The 21409-nt window shown below is 40.7% G+C and overlaps 1 protein-coding gene across 1 annotated transcript in view; it reads left to right on the top strand.

The window, feature by feature from the left end:
• Window positions 1–21409, top strand: part of SMARCA1 (SWI/SNF related, matrix associated, actin dependent regulator of chromatin, subfamily a, member 1) — a 213767-nt gene that overhangs the window by 172271 nt on the left and 20087 nt on the right. The window contains exons 19-22 of the mRNA XM_040442707.1: window positions 2911–3033; window positions 11609–11741; window positions 19026–19144; window positions 21115–21327. Coding sequence (XP_040298641.1) covers window positions 2911–3033; window positions 11609–11741; window positions 19026–19144; window positions 21115–21327 — 588 coding nt within the window. The remainder of the gene's footprint in view (window positions 1–2910; window positions 3034–11608; window positions 11742–19025; window positions 19145–21114; window positions 21328–21409) is intronic.

The raw sequence follows: 21409 nt of genomic DNA, 5'->3' as shown, positions 1-21409 counted from the left end.
ACTTTTTTGTTCCATAACCCTCAGGATCATTTAAGAATTTAAGAAATTCCAAATGACTGTCTTACTGCGTCCCACCTCAGCAGCGATGGCGCGCTGTGAGAGACCCTGCTTATGCAGTTCAACAACCCGAGCACGTTCAAAAAGGGAGTTTTTTTGCCTTTGCCATCACAACGTGTGACTACCTGACAGAAAATGACAATGAATCCACATCTTTGCACACATTTGGCCTTTTAAAGGCATGTGGTCCTAAACTTTTGATCAGCTGAAAAAAGCCTGTTTCAGTTTATTTGTTGTTTTCATTAAATTGAATGCTCAAAAAATGTTTTGTCTCACTCCCATTTCTTCTTGTTGCATGTTGAAGCTCTACTTGGAACCTTGTTAAGATCCAGCCATGCTAAATATGATTTTTTGCCATTTTTCAAGTGGTCTTAAACTTTTGATCAGGACTGTAGTTGGACTGTTCTGAAGAAATGCATAGAGGGGCTATCCACAAGTTGGCACCGCACCATAGAAGTGCCAGAACAGAAAACAGAGTAGTTATTTTGAAAAGCTACTGACCTCTTTTACTTTTCATATCCATCTAAAATTCAATGTACTTTTTAGGCCCTTGCTTTTCTATTACCCCCTTGTGATAGGTCCTCTTTAAGTCCCTTGCCGTTTCTTAAGATGTTCGGTCAAAGTCTCAGGGTGAATAAATGCAGAGCCTTCATGCTTTTCATTGTAATTCTGCTCTAAGTATAACCTCTATGACGTAAAATGTATTTTTACGGTTTCCTAGTTACAAAATCAATGGTTGTTTTTACCTGTGCGGTGTGTTGGTAACTGCTGGCGTTTATCCTGCTTGAATTTACAGTGAGATGTTTATTGTTAGATTATGTCTTATTATTCTGTTATGTCTTTTTATTCTTTTAATAAAAGTAACATACCACATTCTAAATTGTCATTGTCCAAGGGCTAACATGCATCCATTGGAAGAGGTGGCACACTTAGGCTTATTTCCACACTGGATGTATTTTTCTGCAGAAATTCTCCTGTCAATCCGTCTCAAATCCACATTGGCATTTTACCATGGAAGTTTCAGTGGACTTTGCATTTTGCATCACATCCATGGCAGAAATCCACAGCATGATTTAGAATATGCTCTCCATGTCAGTTTCCACGCTGATTCCGCACAGATTTTTCATGCAGCGTATGGATGCGATTTGTTTAAATCTGTTTTAAAATGTGAATTCAATAGGTTTGAATTAGAATAAATAAGCTTACACAGGCTAAGTGAATAAATATATTTCCTAAGTGTGATTAACTGTAAGATAACACAGACAAATCACATACAGAATAGTAAAAAGTAAATAATCATCACTGGCCTTCAATACAATATGGGGGGATGGGGGCACTGAATCAGTCATTCTATAACACATGGCTGTCTACCACGTTATAACACATGACCGACACCCCAGGGTGTACAAAAGATAGGCCAAATCAATACTTACATCCTACCTAGAATGAAGTTTTTAATGGAGTGCCAACTAATGTATGTGTGTAACAGAGTTTATACCTAGAAGTCATTGGCAACTGTATAAATTCCTATGCATTGAGCTCCCCCTAGTGGTTGGTGCAGACAGACAGTTTTATCACATGGGGTTTTCTGAGATTCTGATATTTATTGCATATCTTCAGGATAGACCAGCAGTGGGGGTCAGCTGTTTGAAGAGGCCACGCACTCTGGTGAGCTCCGTGACCTCTTCCTAGGCCAATGATGTCATGATCATTGGTCCCGTGGCCTAGGTGCAGCTCAGTCCCATTCAATTGAATGGGAGTTAGCTGCAATATCAAGCACGGCTGCTATCCCTTGGACAGCACTGTGTTTGGTAAGCTGCAAGGAGTGAGCGCAGTGGCCTCCTCAAACAGCTGATTGGCAGGGGTTCTGGGTGTCGAATCTAATATTAATGTCCTACTCTGAGGATGTAATGTGAGGGCTTGTTGATGCTGCGGATTTCCACACAGAAACAGCCACGCTAATGTCCCTATGCCTGAGTATTATTAACTTGCGTATTTTCAGACTGTGCCAAGAAGGGAGTCTGCAATTAAACAATTAGCCCCATTGAGTGAGGACCGCAGCTTGCAAAATGCCAAATCTGTCCCCTAAACCATGCCGCTGTATCTCGTTCTACATCTTCTTGAGAGTTCTTTCTGTTTCCGCGTGAGGCGAGTCATTCTGCTGCATATCTCATTCATTCATTCATTCCTGCGCACAGAAAAAGCAATGAAAAAACATGGCTGTTGAGATCAGAAATGGGATGATGAACATTTCAGAACAAAGTGGTATTTACTGTAAGTAGGAATAGGGAATTGCAGGACGACTTATAACTGCTACCTGGCAAAATGATGGGGGTTTATCTTTTATTCGAGACCCATCAACACTAATATTCCAAGACTTTAAATGTGCATTAAACCAGCGGTTATTCCTGCTCTCGGTAAACTGTATTTTATCATGCTTGTATGTGTATATATTTACGGTACATATCTTGCATTGCACACATTGCTAGCTTTATTTGCCTGGTTATACTGCAGACTATTAATAAGCAAGAAATCTGCTGATGTTTGCCATCACTAAGTTCCATTTCATAATTTATGGTTGGTACGATTCAGTGATGTGTGAGCATTGCTGTAAAGAGTGCTACTTATCTGCCACAGTTCCAAAATTTTCTTATTTCTAATGCACAGTTATTAGAACAGCTGCAGTGTTATTCAGTGTGACAAATGCTGCATGGTGAAGTCCATCAATCCTTTTATCGGCTTTAGCCGGCTCAATTTCTGTAGCGCGTGTTGTAAAGTAAGATTGATATGAGTGGGAATGTATAATAACATTGTTCCTCCACAGCTTATTCTCATCTTGACTTCTGATTTCAGGTCCCTAGGAATTCAGACCTCCCAAATGCATCTCAGGTACAAAAAGAAGAACAGAGGAAGATTGATGAGTCCGAGCCACTTGGAGCTGCCGAGTCAGAAGAAAAGGAGACACTTCTCACACAGGTCTACAGAACTTACCTCCAAACTTATAACAGTAAGGGCTCATGCACACGAACGTATTTTTTGGCTGCATCTGATCCGCATTTTCTGCGGGTCAGATGCGGACCCATTCACTTCAGTGGGTCCTCCAAAGATGCGGACAGCACACGGTGTGCTGTCCGCATCTGTATGTCCGTTCCGTGGCATCCACAACAATATAGAACATGTCCTATTCTTGTCCGCATTACGGACAAGGATAGGACTGTTCTATTATGGGCCGGACGTTCTGCAAAATGCGGAACGCAGACGGCCGGTATCCATGTTTTTTGGATCCACAATTTGCGGACAGCAAAAACGGCTACGCCCATGTGCATGAGCCATATCTTGTAAAGTAAGGGAATATACATTTTTTATTGGTGGGACTCTGACCTCCAAGACCCTTACTGATCCTAAGAATGAAGGGGTCCTAATGCTGATTTATTACTTCATTCTCGTCTAAGTTTTCCCTGCACACTGGCGCTCTCAGCCACCTGACTGCTTATGAAACTGTTGTCAACTCTATGCCCTCAACAGCCAGAAAAATAATTAAGGGGACACAGTAGTAAAGTAGTGCCATGGCACATTCATTTTCAGTATCGAAGAGGTCGGATACCCGCCTAAGTGATGGTATATCTTCCCATCACTTTACAAGATGGGAATTATCGTATAAGTATTATGTACCTCTTCTATAAATATCGTGTTCCTCTTTAGGCAGGAAAAAAGTTCTTTGGAGACTCTACTTTGAAAAACGCTCGCTCAGCATCTGCAATGTACTCTGTGTATGCTGAGCATTTACGGGAACACAAAATATACACAAACAATAAAACACTTATGGATTATATCCTCTACCTGTTCAATCATGTTCTGCCTCCTTTCACAATGGGTAAAAATACTTGTCTTTTATGGGTCACATATTGTCTCTTGCTGCCTGTGAAACTCCTCTCTCAGCTGGAAAAATTAGGGTCTATTCAATTCCTGTGGCTCTCCCATTCATCTGAACAGGGCTTGTAGAAACTCACTAAAAACTTTATTTAGATGAATAGAACTAATAGAACTAATTTTCAATCGTAGAAATTTCTGCAGCATATCTATTGCTTGTGAATATACCCTTAAGCCTGACCATGCAGCCAGTGTCCACCTATAGCCTCCTTGTGGCAGAGAACCGTGCTGCCGTACAAGCCATAGCAGCATCATACTAACTAAGGATAACCATATTGTTTATTAGGTTTTCATTGCTAGTGGCTACACAGTTTTGTCGGTTACCGAGCGGCCACTAGCAAAGAAGACCGAATAAACAAAGCGGTTCTAATTCGTTAATATGATACTGATCTAGCTCGTATGGCCACGTGGTACTCCAAACTGTAGCACAGCCGTTCTGTGTAGCCATCCATACCTTAAAGGGAGTGTTTAAACAGAAAATTACCTATTGTTTAAATCACGTTTTTAATTTTAACATAATTTTTTAGAATTTTTTGTGAGGTTTTATTATTTTTTTTTTTTCATTTTTCCATGTCACTATATATATTAAATAATCTATATAATTCTGTAATTTTCACACTGGCCGCTAGGTCTGATAATAGGTCATGATTTCCTGTTCTGTATAGGTGACTTTTCACTAGCCTTATCATTATCACTACAGGCAGAACTACAATGACAAGTAACACCTCTATATAGATAACATAGGTGAATAGGTGACATCACAGCTTATCATCTCCCTCCTGACCTCTGTACAGGTCACAGAGGATGCCTAGAAAACTCTCCAATAGAAGTCAAAGAGGTCCCCTCCTGTCCATTGTGTCTATGGCCCATGAAGCTGCTCTCAAAACACAGGCAGTCTTAAAGGCTATGTACACCTTCAGGGGCAATTTTTTAATGGTTGCATTCTACTCATTTTGGGCTAAAAATAATTTTTCAATCAGTCTTTATTAAAAATATTCAGCCATTCTGTCACAAAGGGTCTAGTTGTGGGAATCGTACTTTCACTTTGTGCTGGTCAGCTAATAAACCTTATCTCTAAATTACTAAAAGGTCATAAGGACCTATTTTCAACCACGTTCTTATCAGTAAGATAAGAATTGAGCTATAATGAGTATTTATAAGGAGCCGGACAGCTGAACTGCCTGACAAGAAACAGTAAAAATACAGAGCCTGCTACTAGAGAATCTCAAGGCTGTACAGAGAAAAGGGCTCAAAATTAGTAGTTGAAAAAAAGGCTTAGCTCAAAATGAGTTCAATGCAATAATAATTTTTAAAAAATTGCCTTCAGAGGGGTTTTCTGTTTTGCACCAACATCCTTTAAAATAATAATTTATGAAGATATCTGTAATTTTGTAATTTCTTTTGTCTTTTTTGCTCCCATTTCCTGTTCTGGCTGTGATCATATCACCATGTCAGTGCTCCTCTTTCTTATTTCTTGTGATGTTATATCCTTGGGCAGGTCAAAACAGCATCAGGGGCAGTTATAGGGGATTGTCTATGTAACTAGCTGGGTGGGAGGAGCTATAAACTGTCTGTGCATTGTTAGGGGCAGTGCTGGAGCTGTGGAAGACATAGGACTAGTACATAGAAACATAGAATGTGTCGGCAGATAAGAACCATTTGGCCCATCTAGTCTGCCCAATATACTGAATACTATGACTAGCCCCTTGGCCCCATCTTATATGAAGGATGGCCTTATGTCTATCCCATGCATGCTTAACTCCTTCACTGTATTTGCAGCTACCACTTCTGCAGAAGGCTATTCCATGCATCCACTACTCTCTCAGTAAAGTAATACTTCCTGATATTACTTTTAAACCTTTGCCCCTCTAATTTAAAACGATGTCCTCTTGTAGCAGTTTTTCTTCTTTTAAATATTCTGTCCTCTTTTACCTTGTTGATTCCCTTTATGTATTTAAAAGTTTCTATCACATCCCCTGCCTCGTCTTTCTTCCAAGCTATACATGTTAAGATCCTTTAATCTTTCCTGGTAAGTTTTATCCTGCAATCCATGTACTAGTTTAGTAGCTCTTCTCTGAACTCTCTCCAAAGTATCAATATCCTTCTGGAGATATGGTCTCCAGTACTGAGCACAATACTCCAAATGACGTCTCACTAGTGCTCTGTAGAGCGGCATGAGCACCTACCTCTTCCTACTGGTAATTCCTCTCCCTATACACTTAAGCATTCTGCTAGCATTTCCTGCTGCTCTATGACATTGTCTGCCTACCTTTAAGTCTTCTGAAATAATGACCCCTAAATCCCTTGCCTCATATACTGAGGTTAGGACTGTATCACAGATTTTATATTCTGCTCTTGGGTTTTTACGCCCCAGGTGCATTATCTTGCACTTATCAACATTACATTTTAGTTGTCAGATGTTTGACCATTCCTCTAGTTTTCCTAAATCCTTTTCCATTTGGTGTATCCCTCCTGGAACATCAACCCTGTTACAAATCTTTGTGTCATCAGCAAAAAGACACACCTTACCATCGAGGCCTTCTGCAATTTCCGGATAAAGATATTAAACAATATGGGTCCCAGAACAGATCCCTGAGGTACCCCACTGGGTACAAAGACCATGGTCTGAATATACTCCATTGACTACAACCCTCTGTTGTCTGTCCCTCAGCCATCTGCCTAATCCATTCAACAATTATGGGAGTCCACGAACAGCCGTATTCTACATAATGAAAAACCAAATCTTTATTTCATGATGGAATAACCTTTGGATGGGTAATATATTTCCTCAAAAAGCATTTTATATATATATATATATATATATATATATATAAAAAAAATCAGATTTAAATAAAAAAATCTTTTTTTTTTTTAAATCATTGATTTTTATCCACCCTGGTCTGAATATACTCCATTGACTACAACCATCTGTTGTCTGTCCCTCAGCCACTGCCTAATCCATTCAACAATATGGGAGTCCAAGCCAAAAGACTGCAATTTATTGATAAGCCTTCTATGTGGGACGGTATCAAAGCGATGTCTACTGCACCTCCGCCATCTATTATTTTAGTCACCCAATCAAAAAAATCTATAAGATTAGTTTAACATGATCTCCCTGAAGTAAACCCATGCTGTTTTTCATCTTTCAATCCATGGGATTTTAGATGTTCCACAATCCTCTCCTTAAGTATGGTTTCCATTAATTTCCCCACTATTGATGTCAGGCTTACTGGCCTATAGTTGCCCGATTCCTCCCTACTTCCTTTCTTGTGAATAGGCATAACATTTGCTAATTTCCAATCTTCTGTGACGACTCCTGTTACCAGTGATTGGTTAAATAAATCTGTTAATGGTTTTGCTAGTTCACCTCTGAGCTTTTTTAATAGCTTTGTGTGTATCCCATCAGGCCCCTGTGAATTATTTGTATTAATTATAGACAGCTGACTTAGAACCTCTTCCTCTGTAAACCATCATGGGTTTGGTTAGATACAGCGACATGAAGTGCTACATATAGGATGGAAACAAACCAGAGTGAATGGTGAAAACTGGTCATAAGGGTCCACATTGAAAAAAAGCATAGGGAGGATGTACATGTGTTAAAAAGCTTATGTGAGCATATCTGTTAAATACTTTAGTAAATCTGGAAAATCCCTTTAACGCCTTCAGGTCCTGGCCATTTTCGTTCTTTTTTGTTTTTCATTTTTTACTCCCAGCCTTCCCAGAGCCATAACTTTTTTTTTTTCCCATTCACGTAGCCATATGTGGGCTTGTTTTTTGCGGGACAAGTTGTACTTTCTAATGCCACCATTTACTGTTGCATACAGTGTACTGGGAAGCTGGAAAAAATATATATATATTGTGGAATTAGAAAAAAAAGGCAGGCCATAGGCAGGGTCTTCATAGGAATCTATCTTCAGCAGCCACGGATCATTCAGAAGAACCTAAGGTGCCACAAACACCATCTGGTTCCTCCAATCTCTGCGAGGGGGAGGCCATTGCACACCCAGGAGCGTGCTCTTCCAGGTTTTAGAGCTCCCATATGCTGTAGTTACATTTGACCACAGCATCTGACAGGTCAAATGAGTGTGCTCGACGTTATCGTCGATCGTGTACATTAGCTCGGGTGTCTGCTTTTTAAAATAGCAGGCACCTGCCGGCTATAGTGACCAGGATTAGCAGTGTACCGACTCATAGAAGTATGTGAGTCCATGCACAGCTAACCGACCTTCCCTGAGGACAACAGAGCACAGCGTTTCTGTCAAGTCATTTTAGAGAACAGTGGGAGTCTCAAGACGCCTGACATGTCATTATGATATGTCAAAGATTTAATAAAGCGGTGTTAAGTGAGTTTGTGTTGTACACGTTGCTTGAATGCACTAGCAAGTGTAGATTTCAGTTTCTGGCGCATGGAGATCACAAATGCGACAGATTTAAGAGGCCTTTGCATCCTGCTCCGGCAGCCTTTTTTAGTAAGACTGGAATGTGCAACGCCAGCCTTTAGTAAATGACCCCCAATATGCTTGATTTTAAGACTGATCCTCTTTAATTTTTTTATCAAAATATGAAAGCAGAAATTGCATTTGCTGATTGAAGACAATCAGAGTTCAGAATTGCATGTTATAATAGATTCCCTTCCTTTATGATTTCCCTTCAATTCTGTGACGAACAGATTCACCTTCATTTAAACAGAACACTGTACATTATAGAACACAATAATAATAACGCTTTCTGTAATATCCATTTTATACAGCAATCATTTATTGTTAAGATTGAAAGGAATGGGAACTTAAGAAATGAAGCTTACATATTCCTTAATTCAGCTCTGTCCTATAAAGAAATCCAAAGAGAAAAATGTACCTTGTGTCCCAGAGGGCGTCCAGTGCGAGCACATGTGAAACTATAGGTTTGGGAAAATTAGAGGGTCTTGGGCAACTTACTGCAGGGCTTAGAGAAGGCGTCAGAAACCCTCTCCCTCTACTCTCTGTAAAAGTACAACAATCTGAGTTCATATCCTCCACTGGTGCTCAGGAGAACATGGACCATGATTCTGCAAGACTATTTTTGTCTTTTTTCAGTTTTGAAAAATAGTAAAAATCTTATCTTTGACAAAGGCAGTTTGAAAATTTACGATAAAGCTAAAGGGACAAAGGGATAGGGACGAATTCAAAATAAGGGTTGACACCTTTGCTCCGCAATGTTTTCCAAGTAGTCAGCCTGTGGAAAGAAACATTTCCTCTAGGGATCATGCCCACGAAGGTAAGGGCACTGTGGTGCAGGTGCAAACCCATTGACTTGAATGGATTCACAATCCACAAGATACGACTGAAGATAGGACTTCATCTATCTTTTGCGGAGCGGAGGCACGGATCGGAAGCCCATGAAAGCACTACGAAGCCCTTCTGTGGGCTTTCGGGTCCATGCCTCTGCTCCGTTAAAGAACATGTTCTATCTTTGGCTGTATCTTGCGGATTGCGGACCCATTCAAGTTAATGGGTCCACATCCACAAACTGAGAGCACATGGCCAGTGCCTGTGCATTGCAGACTGCTTTTTGCAGTCCACAGCACAGGGCCCTTACGCTCTTGTGCATGAGCCCTTAAAGGGGTTGTGTCACTTCAGTAAGTTGCATTTATCAAGAGAAAGTTAATACAAGGCACTTACTAATGTATTGTTATTGTCCATATTGCTTCCTTTGCTGGCTGAATTCATTTTTCCATCACATTATACACTGCTTTCCATGGTTACAGACCACCCTGCAATCCATCAGTGGTGGTCGTGCTTGTACACTTTAGGAAAAAGCATCAGCCTCTCTCGTGGCTGAGACTGCAGGAGCGCACATAGGCTGGTGCTTTTTCCTATATTGTGCAAGCACGACTACCACTGATGGATGACAGGGTGGTCTTTAACCATGAAAATAAGCAGTGTATAATGTGATGGAAAAATGAATCCAGCCAGCAAAGGAAGCAATATGGATAAAAACAATATATTAGTAAGTGGCTTGTATTAACTTTCTCTACATGATAAATGCCACTTACTGAGGTGAGAACATTTCTTTTAGCAGTAGTGGCATGATGTACAAAGAAACATTTCCTTTAAGAGAACATTGCTTTTAGCAGCAGTGGCACGATTTACAGTACCGCTAATGCACTCAGTCTGAACATGTAAGAACTGTTATCTCCCAGTGAGGGAATAGTAAGAGGATGATGTGCACTAAATGCAAGAGTGCACATAGTAATTTTTTTCTACAGTTTTTTATGAGGATAGGTATGCTGAGCTCAAGACAAGCAAAGGTTGGCAAACGTGGCAGCATTCAATGAATGACGGCACAGATGCAGCCACCTACCTCTGTTTAGCAACAAAGAAGAGGAAAAAGATTGTGTGTGAAATATCCACTGTCTGTACCAAAATAATGCAATACAATCTAAATACTGTATCCAAAAGACACACTTATCGTTAATGGAAAAAAATTAAGTTTTAAAGTTTAAATTAGCAATCATATAGTACATGACAATACCTTTCTAACACATCTAGAACCAGCCCTGTACATCACATGGATCCAGATATCTCCCTATTCATTTTTCCAATTGCTCTGCTAGATTTATTTCAGGATATAAGCTTAGAGTATGTACCCTTTCTCAGTGGAAGTTTGGGGCAGTTATCCCTTTTTAATGCATGGTAACATGAAACAAAGAAAACATTAGCAAAAACATCTAAATGGGTTTTCTGGGGAAATGTAAAAAATAAATGGACCAGAACTAGAGTTGTGTAACTGTTATGACGCTAGCAAGGTTATCTTCCCGTTTGTACCTGTACTCGGATCTAGTCCAGTTGACTGCAGCGATACACTAGAGATGGATGTGCACTGTTTTACCCTTATTGTATTTTATTTTGTAAGAATGTTGTCTTTTGCATATTATTCATTATACTAAGGGCCCATTCAGACGGCCGTAGTGCTTTGCGGATCCGCAAAACACGGATACCAGCCATGTGCGTTCCACAATTTGCGGACCGCACATGGCCGCAACCATACTAGAAAATGCCTATTCTTGTCTAGGACATGTTCTATCTTTTGCGGAGCCGCGGTACGGAATAACGGATGCGGACAGCACACGGTGTGCTGTCTGCATCTTTTGAGGACCCATAGAAATGAATGGATCCGCAGACCTTCCGCAAAATTGCGGAACGGGTACGGATCTATTAATACGGCCGTGTGAATGAGCCCTTAATAGAATATATTATGGTGTTTATGCAGGTGGCCTGAAGAAGGTCTGCTGACCTAACAGGTTTGCCTATAATCTGATTTGCCCCTTAAAAAAATGAAAAAGCAATAAAAATGTATTGAGCACGATCTTAGAGTGTGCAGAAGTTTCTATTATCAGTATCTAATAAAATATTCTATAAAGATGATCAAATAACCATAAGGAGTCTTGGTGGTGGTGAAGGGGGGAGGGGTGAATCAGACACGTTCTTTAGATTTAAAAAAAAATAAGTTATTCTGGGATGACCATTCCTTTTACATCAGACACTCTATCATGTAATTTCTATTTGCATAAGCAATTTACAGCGCATTTTCATATTAGAAATTCCATTTGGATTTTCATCCTTGTATTGTTTACCGATAGGGTTTCACAAATTGGAATAAACGGGACTTCAACCAGTTCATTAAAGCTAATGAGAAATATGGTCGTGACGATATTGACAATATTGCTCGGGAAGTGGAAGGAAAAACACCAGAAGAGGTCATTGAATATTCAGGTTTGTTAGTCTCTATGCTACATAAGTCCATATACTGGCTTGTATTGTGACAAAAAAGTATCCTTCATTCAGTAGTTACCTTATTTGTTATTAACCCCTTCAGGACCCTGCCATTTTTCAACTTAAGGACCAGGCCGTTTTTTGGGGGAAATTTGACATGTGTCACTTTATGTGGTAATAACATTGGAATGCTTTTACTTATACAGGCCATTGTGAGATTGTTTTCTCGTGACACATTGTACTTCATGATAGTGGTAAATTTCAGTCAATATTTTTCATTTTTATTTAAAAAAGAAAAAAAAGATTGAAAAAAATTCGCAACTTTCCAAATTTCTATTTCTCTGCTTTTAAAACACAGAAAGTGATACCTCATATAATAATTATTACTTTACATTTCCCATATGTCTATTTTATGTTTGGATCATTTTGTGAATGCCATTTTATTTTTTGGGGGAGTTAGAAGGCTTAGAAGTTTAAAGGCAAATCTTGAAATTTATCAGAAAATTTCCAAAGCCCTCTTTTTAAGGTCCAGTTCAGGTCTGAAGTCACTCTGTGAAGCTTACATAAATGAAACCACCCAAAAATGACCCAATTTCAAAACTACACCCCTTAAGGTATTCAAAACTGATTTTACAAACGTTGTTAACCCTTTAGGTGTTCCACAAGAATTAAAGGAAAATTGAGAGGAAATTTCAGAATTTCACTTTTTTAGCAGATTTTCAATTTTAATAAATTTTTTCCAGTAACAAAGCAAGGGTTAACAGCCAAACGAAACTCAATATTTATTAGCCTGATTCTGTAGATTGCAGAAACACTCCATTTGTGATCGTAAAATGCTGTACGGGCACACGGCAGGGTGCAGAAGGAAAGGAACGCCATATGGTTTTTGGAAGGCAGATTTCACTGGGATAATTTTAAATTGCCATGTCACATTTGAAGACCCCCTGATGCACCCCTAGAGTAGAAACTCCAAAAAAGTGACCGCATTTTGGAAAATACACCCCTCAAGGTATTAAAAACGTATTTTACATACTTTGGTAACCCTTTAGGTGTTCCACAAGTATTAACCGCCTCCGGACCGCCGAACGCAGCGACACGTCCTGGAGGCGGTCGATTCATTCCTCCTGGACGTATATATGCGTCCTCTCGCGAGACGCCAGATTTCCTGTGAACGCGCGCACACAGGCGCGCGCGTTCACAGGATCGGAAGGTAAGCGAGTGGATCTCCAGCCTGCCAGCGGCGATTGTTAGGCGATCGCCTAACAGATATATTAGACGCTGTTTTGATAACAGCGTCTAATATACCTGCTACCTGGTACTCTGGTAGTCCCTTTTGCTTGGATCGACCACCAGAGGACACAGGCAGCTCAGTAATAAGTAGCACCAAACACCACTACACTACACCCCCCCTGTCACTTATTAACCCCTGATCACCCCATATAGACTCCCTGATCACCCCCCTGTCATTGATCACCCCCTTGTAAGGCTCCATTCAGAGGTCCGTATGTTTTTTATGGATCCACTGATACATGGATCGGATCCGCAAAACACATACGGATGTCTGACTGGAGCCTTACAGGGGGGTGATCACCCCATATAGACTCCCTGATCACCCCCCTGTCATTGATCACCCCCCTGTCATTGATCACCCCCCTGTCATTGATCACCCCCCTGTAAGGCTCCATTCAGACGTCCGTATGTTTTTTACGGATCCACGGATACATGGATCGGATCCGCAAAACACATACGAACATCTGAATGGAGCCTTACAGGGGGGTGATCAATGACAGGGGGGTGATCACCCCATATAGACTCCCTGATCACCCCCCTGTCATTGATCACCCCCCTGTCATTGATCACCCCCCTGTAAGGCTCCATTCAGACGTCCATATGTTTTTTACGGATCCACGGATACATGGATCGGATCCGCAAAACACATACGGACATCTGAATGGAGCCTTACAGGGGGGTGATAAATGACAGGGGGTTGATCACCCCATATAAACTCCCTGATCACCCCCCTGTCATTGATCACCCCCCTGTAAGGCTCCATTCAGACGTCCGTATGTTTTTTACGGATCCCACGGATACATGGATCGGATCTGCAAAACACATACGGACATCTGAATGGAGCCTTACAGGGGGGTGATCAATGACAGGGGGGTGATCACCCCATATAGACTCCCTGATCACCCCCCTGTCATTGATCACCCCCCTGTCATTGATCACCCCCCTGTTATTGATCACCCCCCTGTAAGGCTCCATTCAGACGTCCATATGTTTTTTACGGATCCACGGATACATGGATCGGATCCGCAAAACACATACGGACATCTGAATGGAGCCTTACAGGGGGGTGATCAATGACAGGGGGTTGATCACCCCATATAGACTCCCTGATCACCCCCCTGTCATTGATCACCCCCCTGTAAGGCTCCATTCAGACGTCCGTATGTTTTTTACGGATCCACGGATACATGGATCGGATCTGCAAAACACATACGGACATCTGAATGGAGCCTTACAGGGGGGTGATCAATGACAGGGGGGTGATCACCCCATATAGACTCCCTGATCACCCCCCTGTCATTGATCACCCCCCTGTCATTGATCACCCCCCTGTAAGGCTCCATTCAGACGTCCGTATGTTTTTTACGGATCCACGGATACATGGATCGGATCCGCAAAACACATACGGACATCTGAATGGAGCCTTACAGGGGGGTGATCAATGACAGGGGGGTGATCACCCCATATAGACTCCCTGATCACCCCCCTGTCATTGATCACCCCCCTGTAAGGCTCCATTCAGACGTCCGTATGTTTTTTACGGATCCACGGATACATGGATCGGATCTGCAAAACACATACGGACATCTGAATGGAGCCTTACAGGGGGGTGATCAATGACAGGGGGGTGATCACCCATATAGACTCCCTGATCACCCCCCTGTCATTGATCACCCCCCTGTAAGGCTCCATTCAGAGGTCCGTATGTTTTTTACGGATCCACTGATACATGGATCGGATTCGCAAAACACATACGGATGTCTGACTGGAGCCTTACAGGAGGGTGATCACCCCATATAGACTCCCTGATCACCCCCCTGTCATTGATCACCCCCCTGTCATTCATCATTCCCCTGTAAGGCTCCATTCAGAAAATCTTTTGGCCCAAGTTAGCGGAAATTTTTATTTTTATTTTTTTCTTACAAAGTCTCATATTCCACTAACTTGTGTCAAAAAATAAAATCTCACATGAACTCACCATACCCCTCACGGAATCCAAATGCGTAAAATTTTTTAGACATTTATATTCCAGACTTCTTCTCACGCTTTAGGGCCCCTAAAATGCCAGGGCAGTATAAATACCCCACATGTGACCCCATTTCGGAAAGTAGACACCCCAAGGTATTCCGTGAGGGGCATATTGAGTCCATGAAAGATTGAAATTTTTGTCCCAAGTTAGCGGAAAGGGAGACTTTGTGAGAAAAAACTAAAAAAAAATCAATTTCCGCTAACTTGTGGCAAAAAAAAATAATTTCGATGAACTCGCCATGCCCATCATTGAATACCTTGGGGTGTCTTCTTTCCAAAATGGGGTCACATGTGGGGTATTTATACTGCCCTGGCATTTTAGGGGCCCTAAAGTGTGAGAAGAAGTCTGGGATCCAAATGTCTAAAAATGCCCTCCTAAAAGGACTGTGGGCCCCTTTGCGCATCTAGGCTGCAAAAAAGTGTCACACATCTGGTATCGCCGTACTCAGGAGAAGTTGGGGAATGTGTTTTGGGTGTCATTTTACATATACCCATGCTGGGTGAGAGAAATATCTCGGTCAAAATGCCAACTTTGTATAAAAAATGGGGAAAAGTTGTCTTTTGCCGAGATATTTATCTCACCCAGCATGGGTATATGTAAAATGACACCCCAAAACACATTGCCCAACTTCTCCTGAGTACGGCAATACCACATGTGTGACACTTTTTTGCAGCCTAGGTGGGCAAAGGGGCCCACATTCCAAAGAGCACCTTTAGGATTTCACAGGTCATTTTTTACACATTTTGATTTCAAACTACTTACCACACATTAGGGCCCCTAGAATGCCAGGGCAGTATAACTACCCCACAAGTAACCCCATTTTGGAAAGTAGACACCCCAAGGTATTCCGTGAGGGGCATGGCGAGTTCCTCGAAAAAAAAAATTTTGTCAAAAGTTAGCGGAAAATGCAGATTTTTTTTTTCTTACGAAGTCTCATATTCCACTAACTTGTGACAAAAAATAAAAACTTCCATGAACTCACTATGCCCATCACGAAATACCTTGGGGTGTCTTCTTTCCAAAATGGGGTCACTTGTGGGGTAGTTATACTGCCCTGGCATTTTAGGGGCCCTAATGTGTGGTAAGTAGTTTCAAATCAAAATGTGTAAAAAATGACCTGTGAAATCCTAAAGGTGCTCTTTGGAATGTGGGCCCCCTTGCCCACCTAGGCTGCAAAAAAGTGTCACACATGTGGTATTGCCGTACTCAGGAGAAGTTGGGCAATGTGTTTTGGGGTGTCATTTTACATATTCCCATGCTGGGTGAGATAAATATCTTGGTCAAATGCCAACTTTGTATAAAAAAATGGGAAAAGTTGTCTTTTGCCAAGATATTTCTCTCACCCAGCATGGGTATATGTAAAATGACACCCCAAAACACATTGCCCAACTTCTCCTGAGTACGGCAATACCAGATGTGTGACACTTTTTTGCAGCCTAGGTGGGCAAAGGGGCCCACATTCCAAAGAGCACCTTTCGGATTTCACTGGCCATTTTTTACAGATTTTGATTTCAAACTACTTTGCACGCATTTGGGCCCCTAAAATGCCAGGGCAGTATAACTACCTCACAAGTGACCCCATTTTGGAAAGAAGACACCCCAAGGTATTTCGTGAGGGGCATAGTGTGTTCATGGAAGTTTTTATTTTTTGTCACAAGTTAGTGGAATATGAGACTTTGTAATAAAAAAAAAAAAAAAAAAAAAAATCATCATTTTCCGCTAACTTGTGACAAAAAATAAAAAGTTCTATGAACTCACTATGCCCATCAGCGAATACCTTAGGGTGTCTACTTTCCGAAATTGGGGCATTTGTGGGGTGTTTGTACTGCCTGGGCATTGTAGAACCTCAGTTAACATGACAGGTGCTCAGAAAGTCAGAGCTGCTTCAAAAAGCGGAAATTCACATTTTTGTACCATAGTTTGTAAACGCTATAACTTTTACCCAAACCATTTTTTTTTTTACCCAAACATTTTTTTTTTTATCAAAGACATGTAGAACAATAAATTTAGAGAAAAATTTATATATGGATGTCGTTTTTTTTGCAAAATTTTACAACTGAAAGTGAAAAATTTCATTTTTTTTGCAAAAAAAAATCGTTAAATTTCGATTAATAACAAAAAAAGTAAAAATGTCAGCAGCAATGAAATACCACCAAATGAAAGCTCTATTAGTGAGAAGAAAAGGAGGTAAAATTCATTTGGGTGGTAAGTTGCATGACCGAGCAATAAATGGTGAAATTAGTGTAGTGCAGAAGTGTAAAAAGTGGTCTAGTCATTAAGGGTGTTTAAGCTAGGGGAGCTGAGGTGGTTAAAGGAAAATGTAGATGAAATTTCAAAATTTCACTTTTTTGGCAGATTTTTCATTTTAATCCATTTTTTCCAGTAACAAAGCAAGGGTTAACAGCCAAACAACTCAATGTTTATTACCCAGATTCTGTAGTTTACAGAAACACCCCATATGTGGTTGTAAACTGCTGTACGGGCACACGGCAGGAGGAAAGGAGCGCCATGTGGTTTTTGGAGGGCAGATTTTACTGGGATCATTTTAAGTTGCCATGTCACATTTGAAGATCCCCTGATGCACCACTAGAGTAGAAACTCCAAAAAAACAGACCCCATTTTGGCAACTACGGGATAAGATGACAGTTTTGTTTTATTTTAGGGCACATATGATTTTTGGTTGCTCTCTATTACACTTTTTGTGAGGCAAGGTAACAAAAAATAGCTGTTTTGGCACGGTTTTTATTTTTTGTTATTTACAACGTTCATCTGACAGCTTAGATCATGTGGTATTTTTTATAGAGCAGGTCGTTACAGATGTGGCAAAACCTAATATGTGATACCAGGTTGTTACGGACGTGACAATACCAAATATGACAACTTTTTGTTGTTGTTTGTTTCAGTTTTACATAATAAAGTAGTTTTGAAAAAAAAAAAATTTTGTCTCCTTATTCTGAAAGCTACATTTTTAATTTTTTTTGGGTGACTGTCTTATGTAGGGGCTCATTTTTTTCAGGTTGAGATGACCGTTTGATTTGTACTATTTTAGGGTGCATATGACTTTTTGATCGCTTGGTATTTATGATGTAAGGTGACAAAAAAATGTAACTTTTTTTTTTTTACGGTGTCCACCTGAGGGGTTAGTTCATGTGATATTTTTATACAGCAGGGTGTTACGGATGCGGCGATACCTAACGTATACTTTTTTTTCATTATTAAAGTTTTACACTATAACAACAACGGTCGTGTGCATGAGGCCTTTATTTTATTTTTTTGACGGTGTTCACCTGAGGGGTTAGGTCATGTGATATTTTTATAGAGCCGGTCGTTACAGACGCGGTGATACCAATTATGTCTGTTTTTTTTTTTTACAATTTTATGTGTTTTATTTTGGGAAAGGGGCATTTTTTTTTACTTGCAACTTTTTATTATCGAAAACACAGTTTTTTAACTTTTTTTTTACACAGATTTCACAGGCTTCCGTAGAAGACAAGCCTCGATGCCTATGGAAAGCATCGGGCTGCCTTCTCTGCCATCATGTCCCTGTCACTGCAGAGCAGGGACCTGATGGGGAAGCGGAGGGCATGCGTACTCTCCGCAATCCCCATGCATGCTGCGGTCAGCTTTGACCGCGGCATAGAAGAAGAAGAAAATCCCTTTTTTTGTCCGTGGGGTTTCACCGATGCCAGCGTATGCAGCAGGGGACCTATTCTGAGGATAGGTCATCAATAGAAAAAGCCCAGACAACCCCTTTAATTTCTGACAACCTGTAGTTTATTAGATGGAACTGTTGATCAGTATTCAGCCTTATAATTAATCACACGCAGCTAAACCAGACTGTAATGTTTGAGAAGTATTTGTTCATTAAAACCACAAACCAGGCAAGAACAGTAATGCCTCCAGCTACAATACTTATATTTCTATATCTGCATTTTCACGTATTATTATTACTTGTTTGGTTTCAGCCGTTTTCTGGGAACGTTGTAATGAATTGCAAGATATTGAAAAAATAATGGCTCAAATTGAACGGGGCGAAGCACGCATTCAAAGGAGGATAAGCATCAAAAAAGCATTGGATGCAAAGGTAAGTATAAAGGATGTCTGACGTATGTCCACTGCTAAGTGGAGAGAGAAGCATTTTCCTCTAATAAGATACATTAAATAGCTTTTTACTTTCTTACTATTAAATTTATGATATATTGATTGAAAGGATAGATGCTCTTTAACCTCTTGGCAACATCTGCAGTACATGTATGGCAGAATTGCGCAAGGGAAATAGGGCATGAGCTCAGTAGCTGAACCTGCGGCAGGTGGTGGCTTTGTTAGACAGCAAACAAAAGCCTGCAGTGATCCTGGTCATTTAACCCCTCAGCTGTAGCCGCCAGTGGCAACAGCAGTACCGGGGTGGTTAGGCAGAAGGGGAGGTCATACTCCCAGTCAGCCCCCTCGACGAGATTGCAGGGTGGCCTGGTGCAAGTGTCCCGGGATTTTGGCCGGAGAAAATACTGCAGCATGCTGCGGTATTTTCTCCGGCCAAATACCGTAAGAGTGACTGAACTGAAGACATCCTGATGCATACTGAAGGGATTGCTCTCCTTTCAGAATACATTAGGATAAAACTGAAGCGTTTTTTTTAGGTATTGAGCCCCTGTGACGGAACTCAATATCGGAAACTTTAACGCAAGTGTGAAAGTACCCTTACTTCATGCCAGAGGCAGATTGTAATAGGATAATGGGAAAATCACTATACACTGCAATACAGACGTAGGGGGACAAAAAAATAAAAATAATTGTTTAATGGTTATTAAGCTTTTTAAAATTATTATTTTTTTTTTTTTAATTCAATATCCCCCTTTTGCCATTTACCAGAAGATAAGTGTAAACATAATTGGTATCACCAAATTCATAAATGTCCAGGCTAGTAATATATAATGTTATTTATCGAGCACAGTAAAAGCCGAAGGCCAGAATTGCTGTTGGAATAAAAATGTTATTATTAATTTTATTTACTCACTTATATAGCGCTGACATATTATGTAGTGCTGTACAAACTATAGTTGTCCCCAATGGGGCTCACAATCTTAGTTCCCTATCAGTATGTCTTTTGAGTGTGGGAGGAAACCTAAGCATCCGGAGAAAACCCACCCAAACACAGGGAGAACACACAAACTCCATGCAGATGTTGTCCTTGGTCGGATCAAACCTAGGACAAGTCACCAGTGCTACCCATTGAGCAGTAATCAAAAAACAACTAAAGATTGCCCTGAAAAAAGCAAGCCCCCACACAGCAGCATCAACGGAAAAATATAAATGTTTTGAATGTCAAAATATGGTGACATAAAGCAGTTTTTTTTTAAAGGTTTGATTTTTCTAGCAGTAGTAAAACTTAACAAAAACAATAAATTTAAAGGGAATTTGTCAGCACCGATACAGATCCACAGCAAGAACTTGAACAAAAACTGCATGAATTAAGTGTGGTTTCTGCTGCAGAAATGACAGAGGATTTCACCCTGTCTCTTGCAAAGTGTTAAATCCATGGCGGAGATACGCGGCATATAAAATCTGCACCGCAGGTCAATTTACGCTGATTTTTAAATGCAGCGTGTGGATGAGAGCTCTTAAAATCTCATTGAGGCCTCATGCACACGACCGTATGTATTTTGCGGTCCGCAAAGCACGGATCCGCAAAAAATCCAGATGACGTCTGTGTGCATTACGTATTTTGCGGAACGGAACAGCTGGCCCCTAATAGAACAGTCCTATCTTTGTCCGTAATGCGGACAATAATAGGACATTTGCGGAACGGAAGGACGGACGGAAACGGAATGCACACGGAGTACCTTCCGTTTTTTTGTGGACCCATTGAAATGAATGGTTTCGTATACGTTCCGCAAAAAAAACGGAACGGACACGGAAAGAAAATTCGTTTGTGTGCATGAGCCCTAATGCTGTAGATTTGCCACACGAAAATCCATGGAATGTTCGCTGCATGTGAACTTGCCCTACAAGTAATTTCCTAATTAATTAATGATCGGTGTGTTCTTCTTTATTCAGATTGCAAGGTACAAAGCTCCATTTCATCAGCTGAGGATACAATATGGGACCAATAAAGGCAAAAACTACACAGAGGAAGAAGATCGGTTCCTGATATGCATGCTGCATAAAATGGGCTTTGATAAGGAAAATGTATATGAAGAGCTACGCCAGTGTGTTAGGAACGCCCCCCAATTCAGATTTGATTGGTTCATCAAGTCCAGGACTGCCATGGTATGTATAATCACCTTATTATGTTAATGTATGCGATGTGCCATTGTAAATTCTTACTTCAACTCATGCAAACATGAGTTCT

This window comes from Bufo bufo, chromosome 8, assembly GCF_905171765.1.
Source record: "Bufo bufo chromosome 8, aBufBuf1.1, whole genome shotgun sequence".
In the NCBI taxonomy this organism is placed as follows: Eukaryota; Metazoa; Chordata; class Amphibia; order Anura; family Bufonidae; genus Bufo; species Bufo bufo.
The sequence above is the reverse complement of the archived record's forward strand: the minus strand, read 5'-3'. Positions and strand labels throughout refer to the sequence as shown.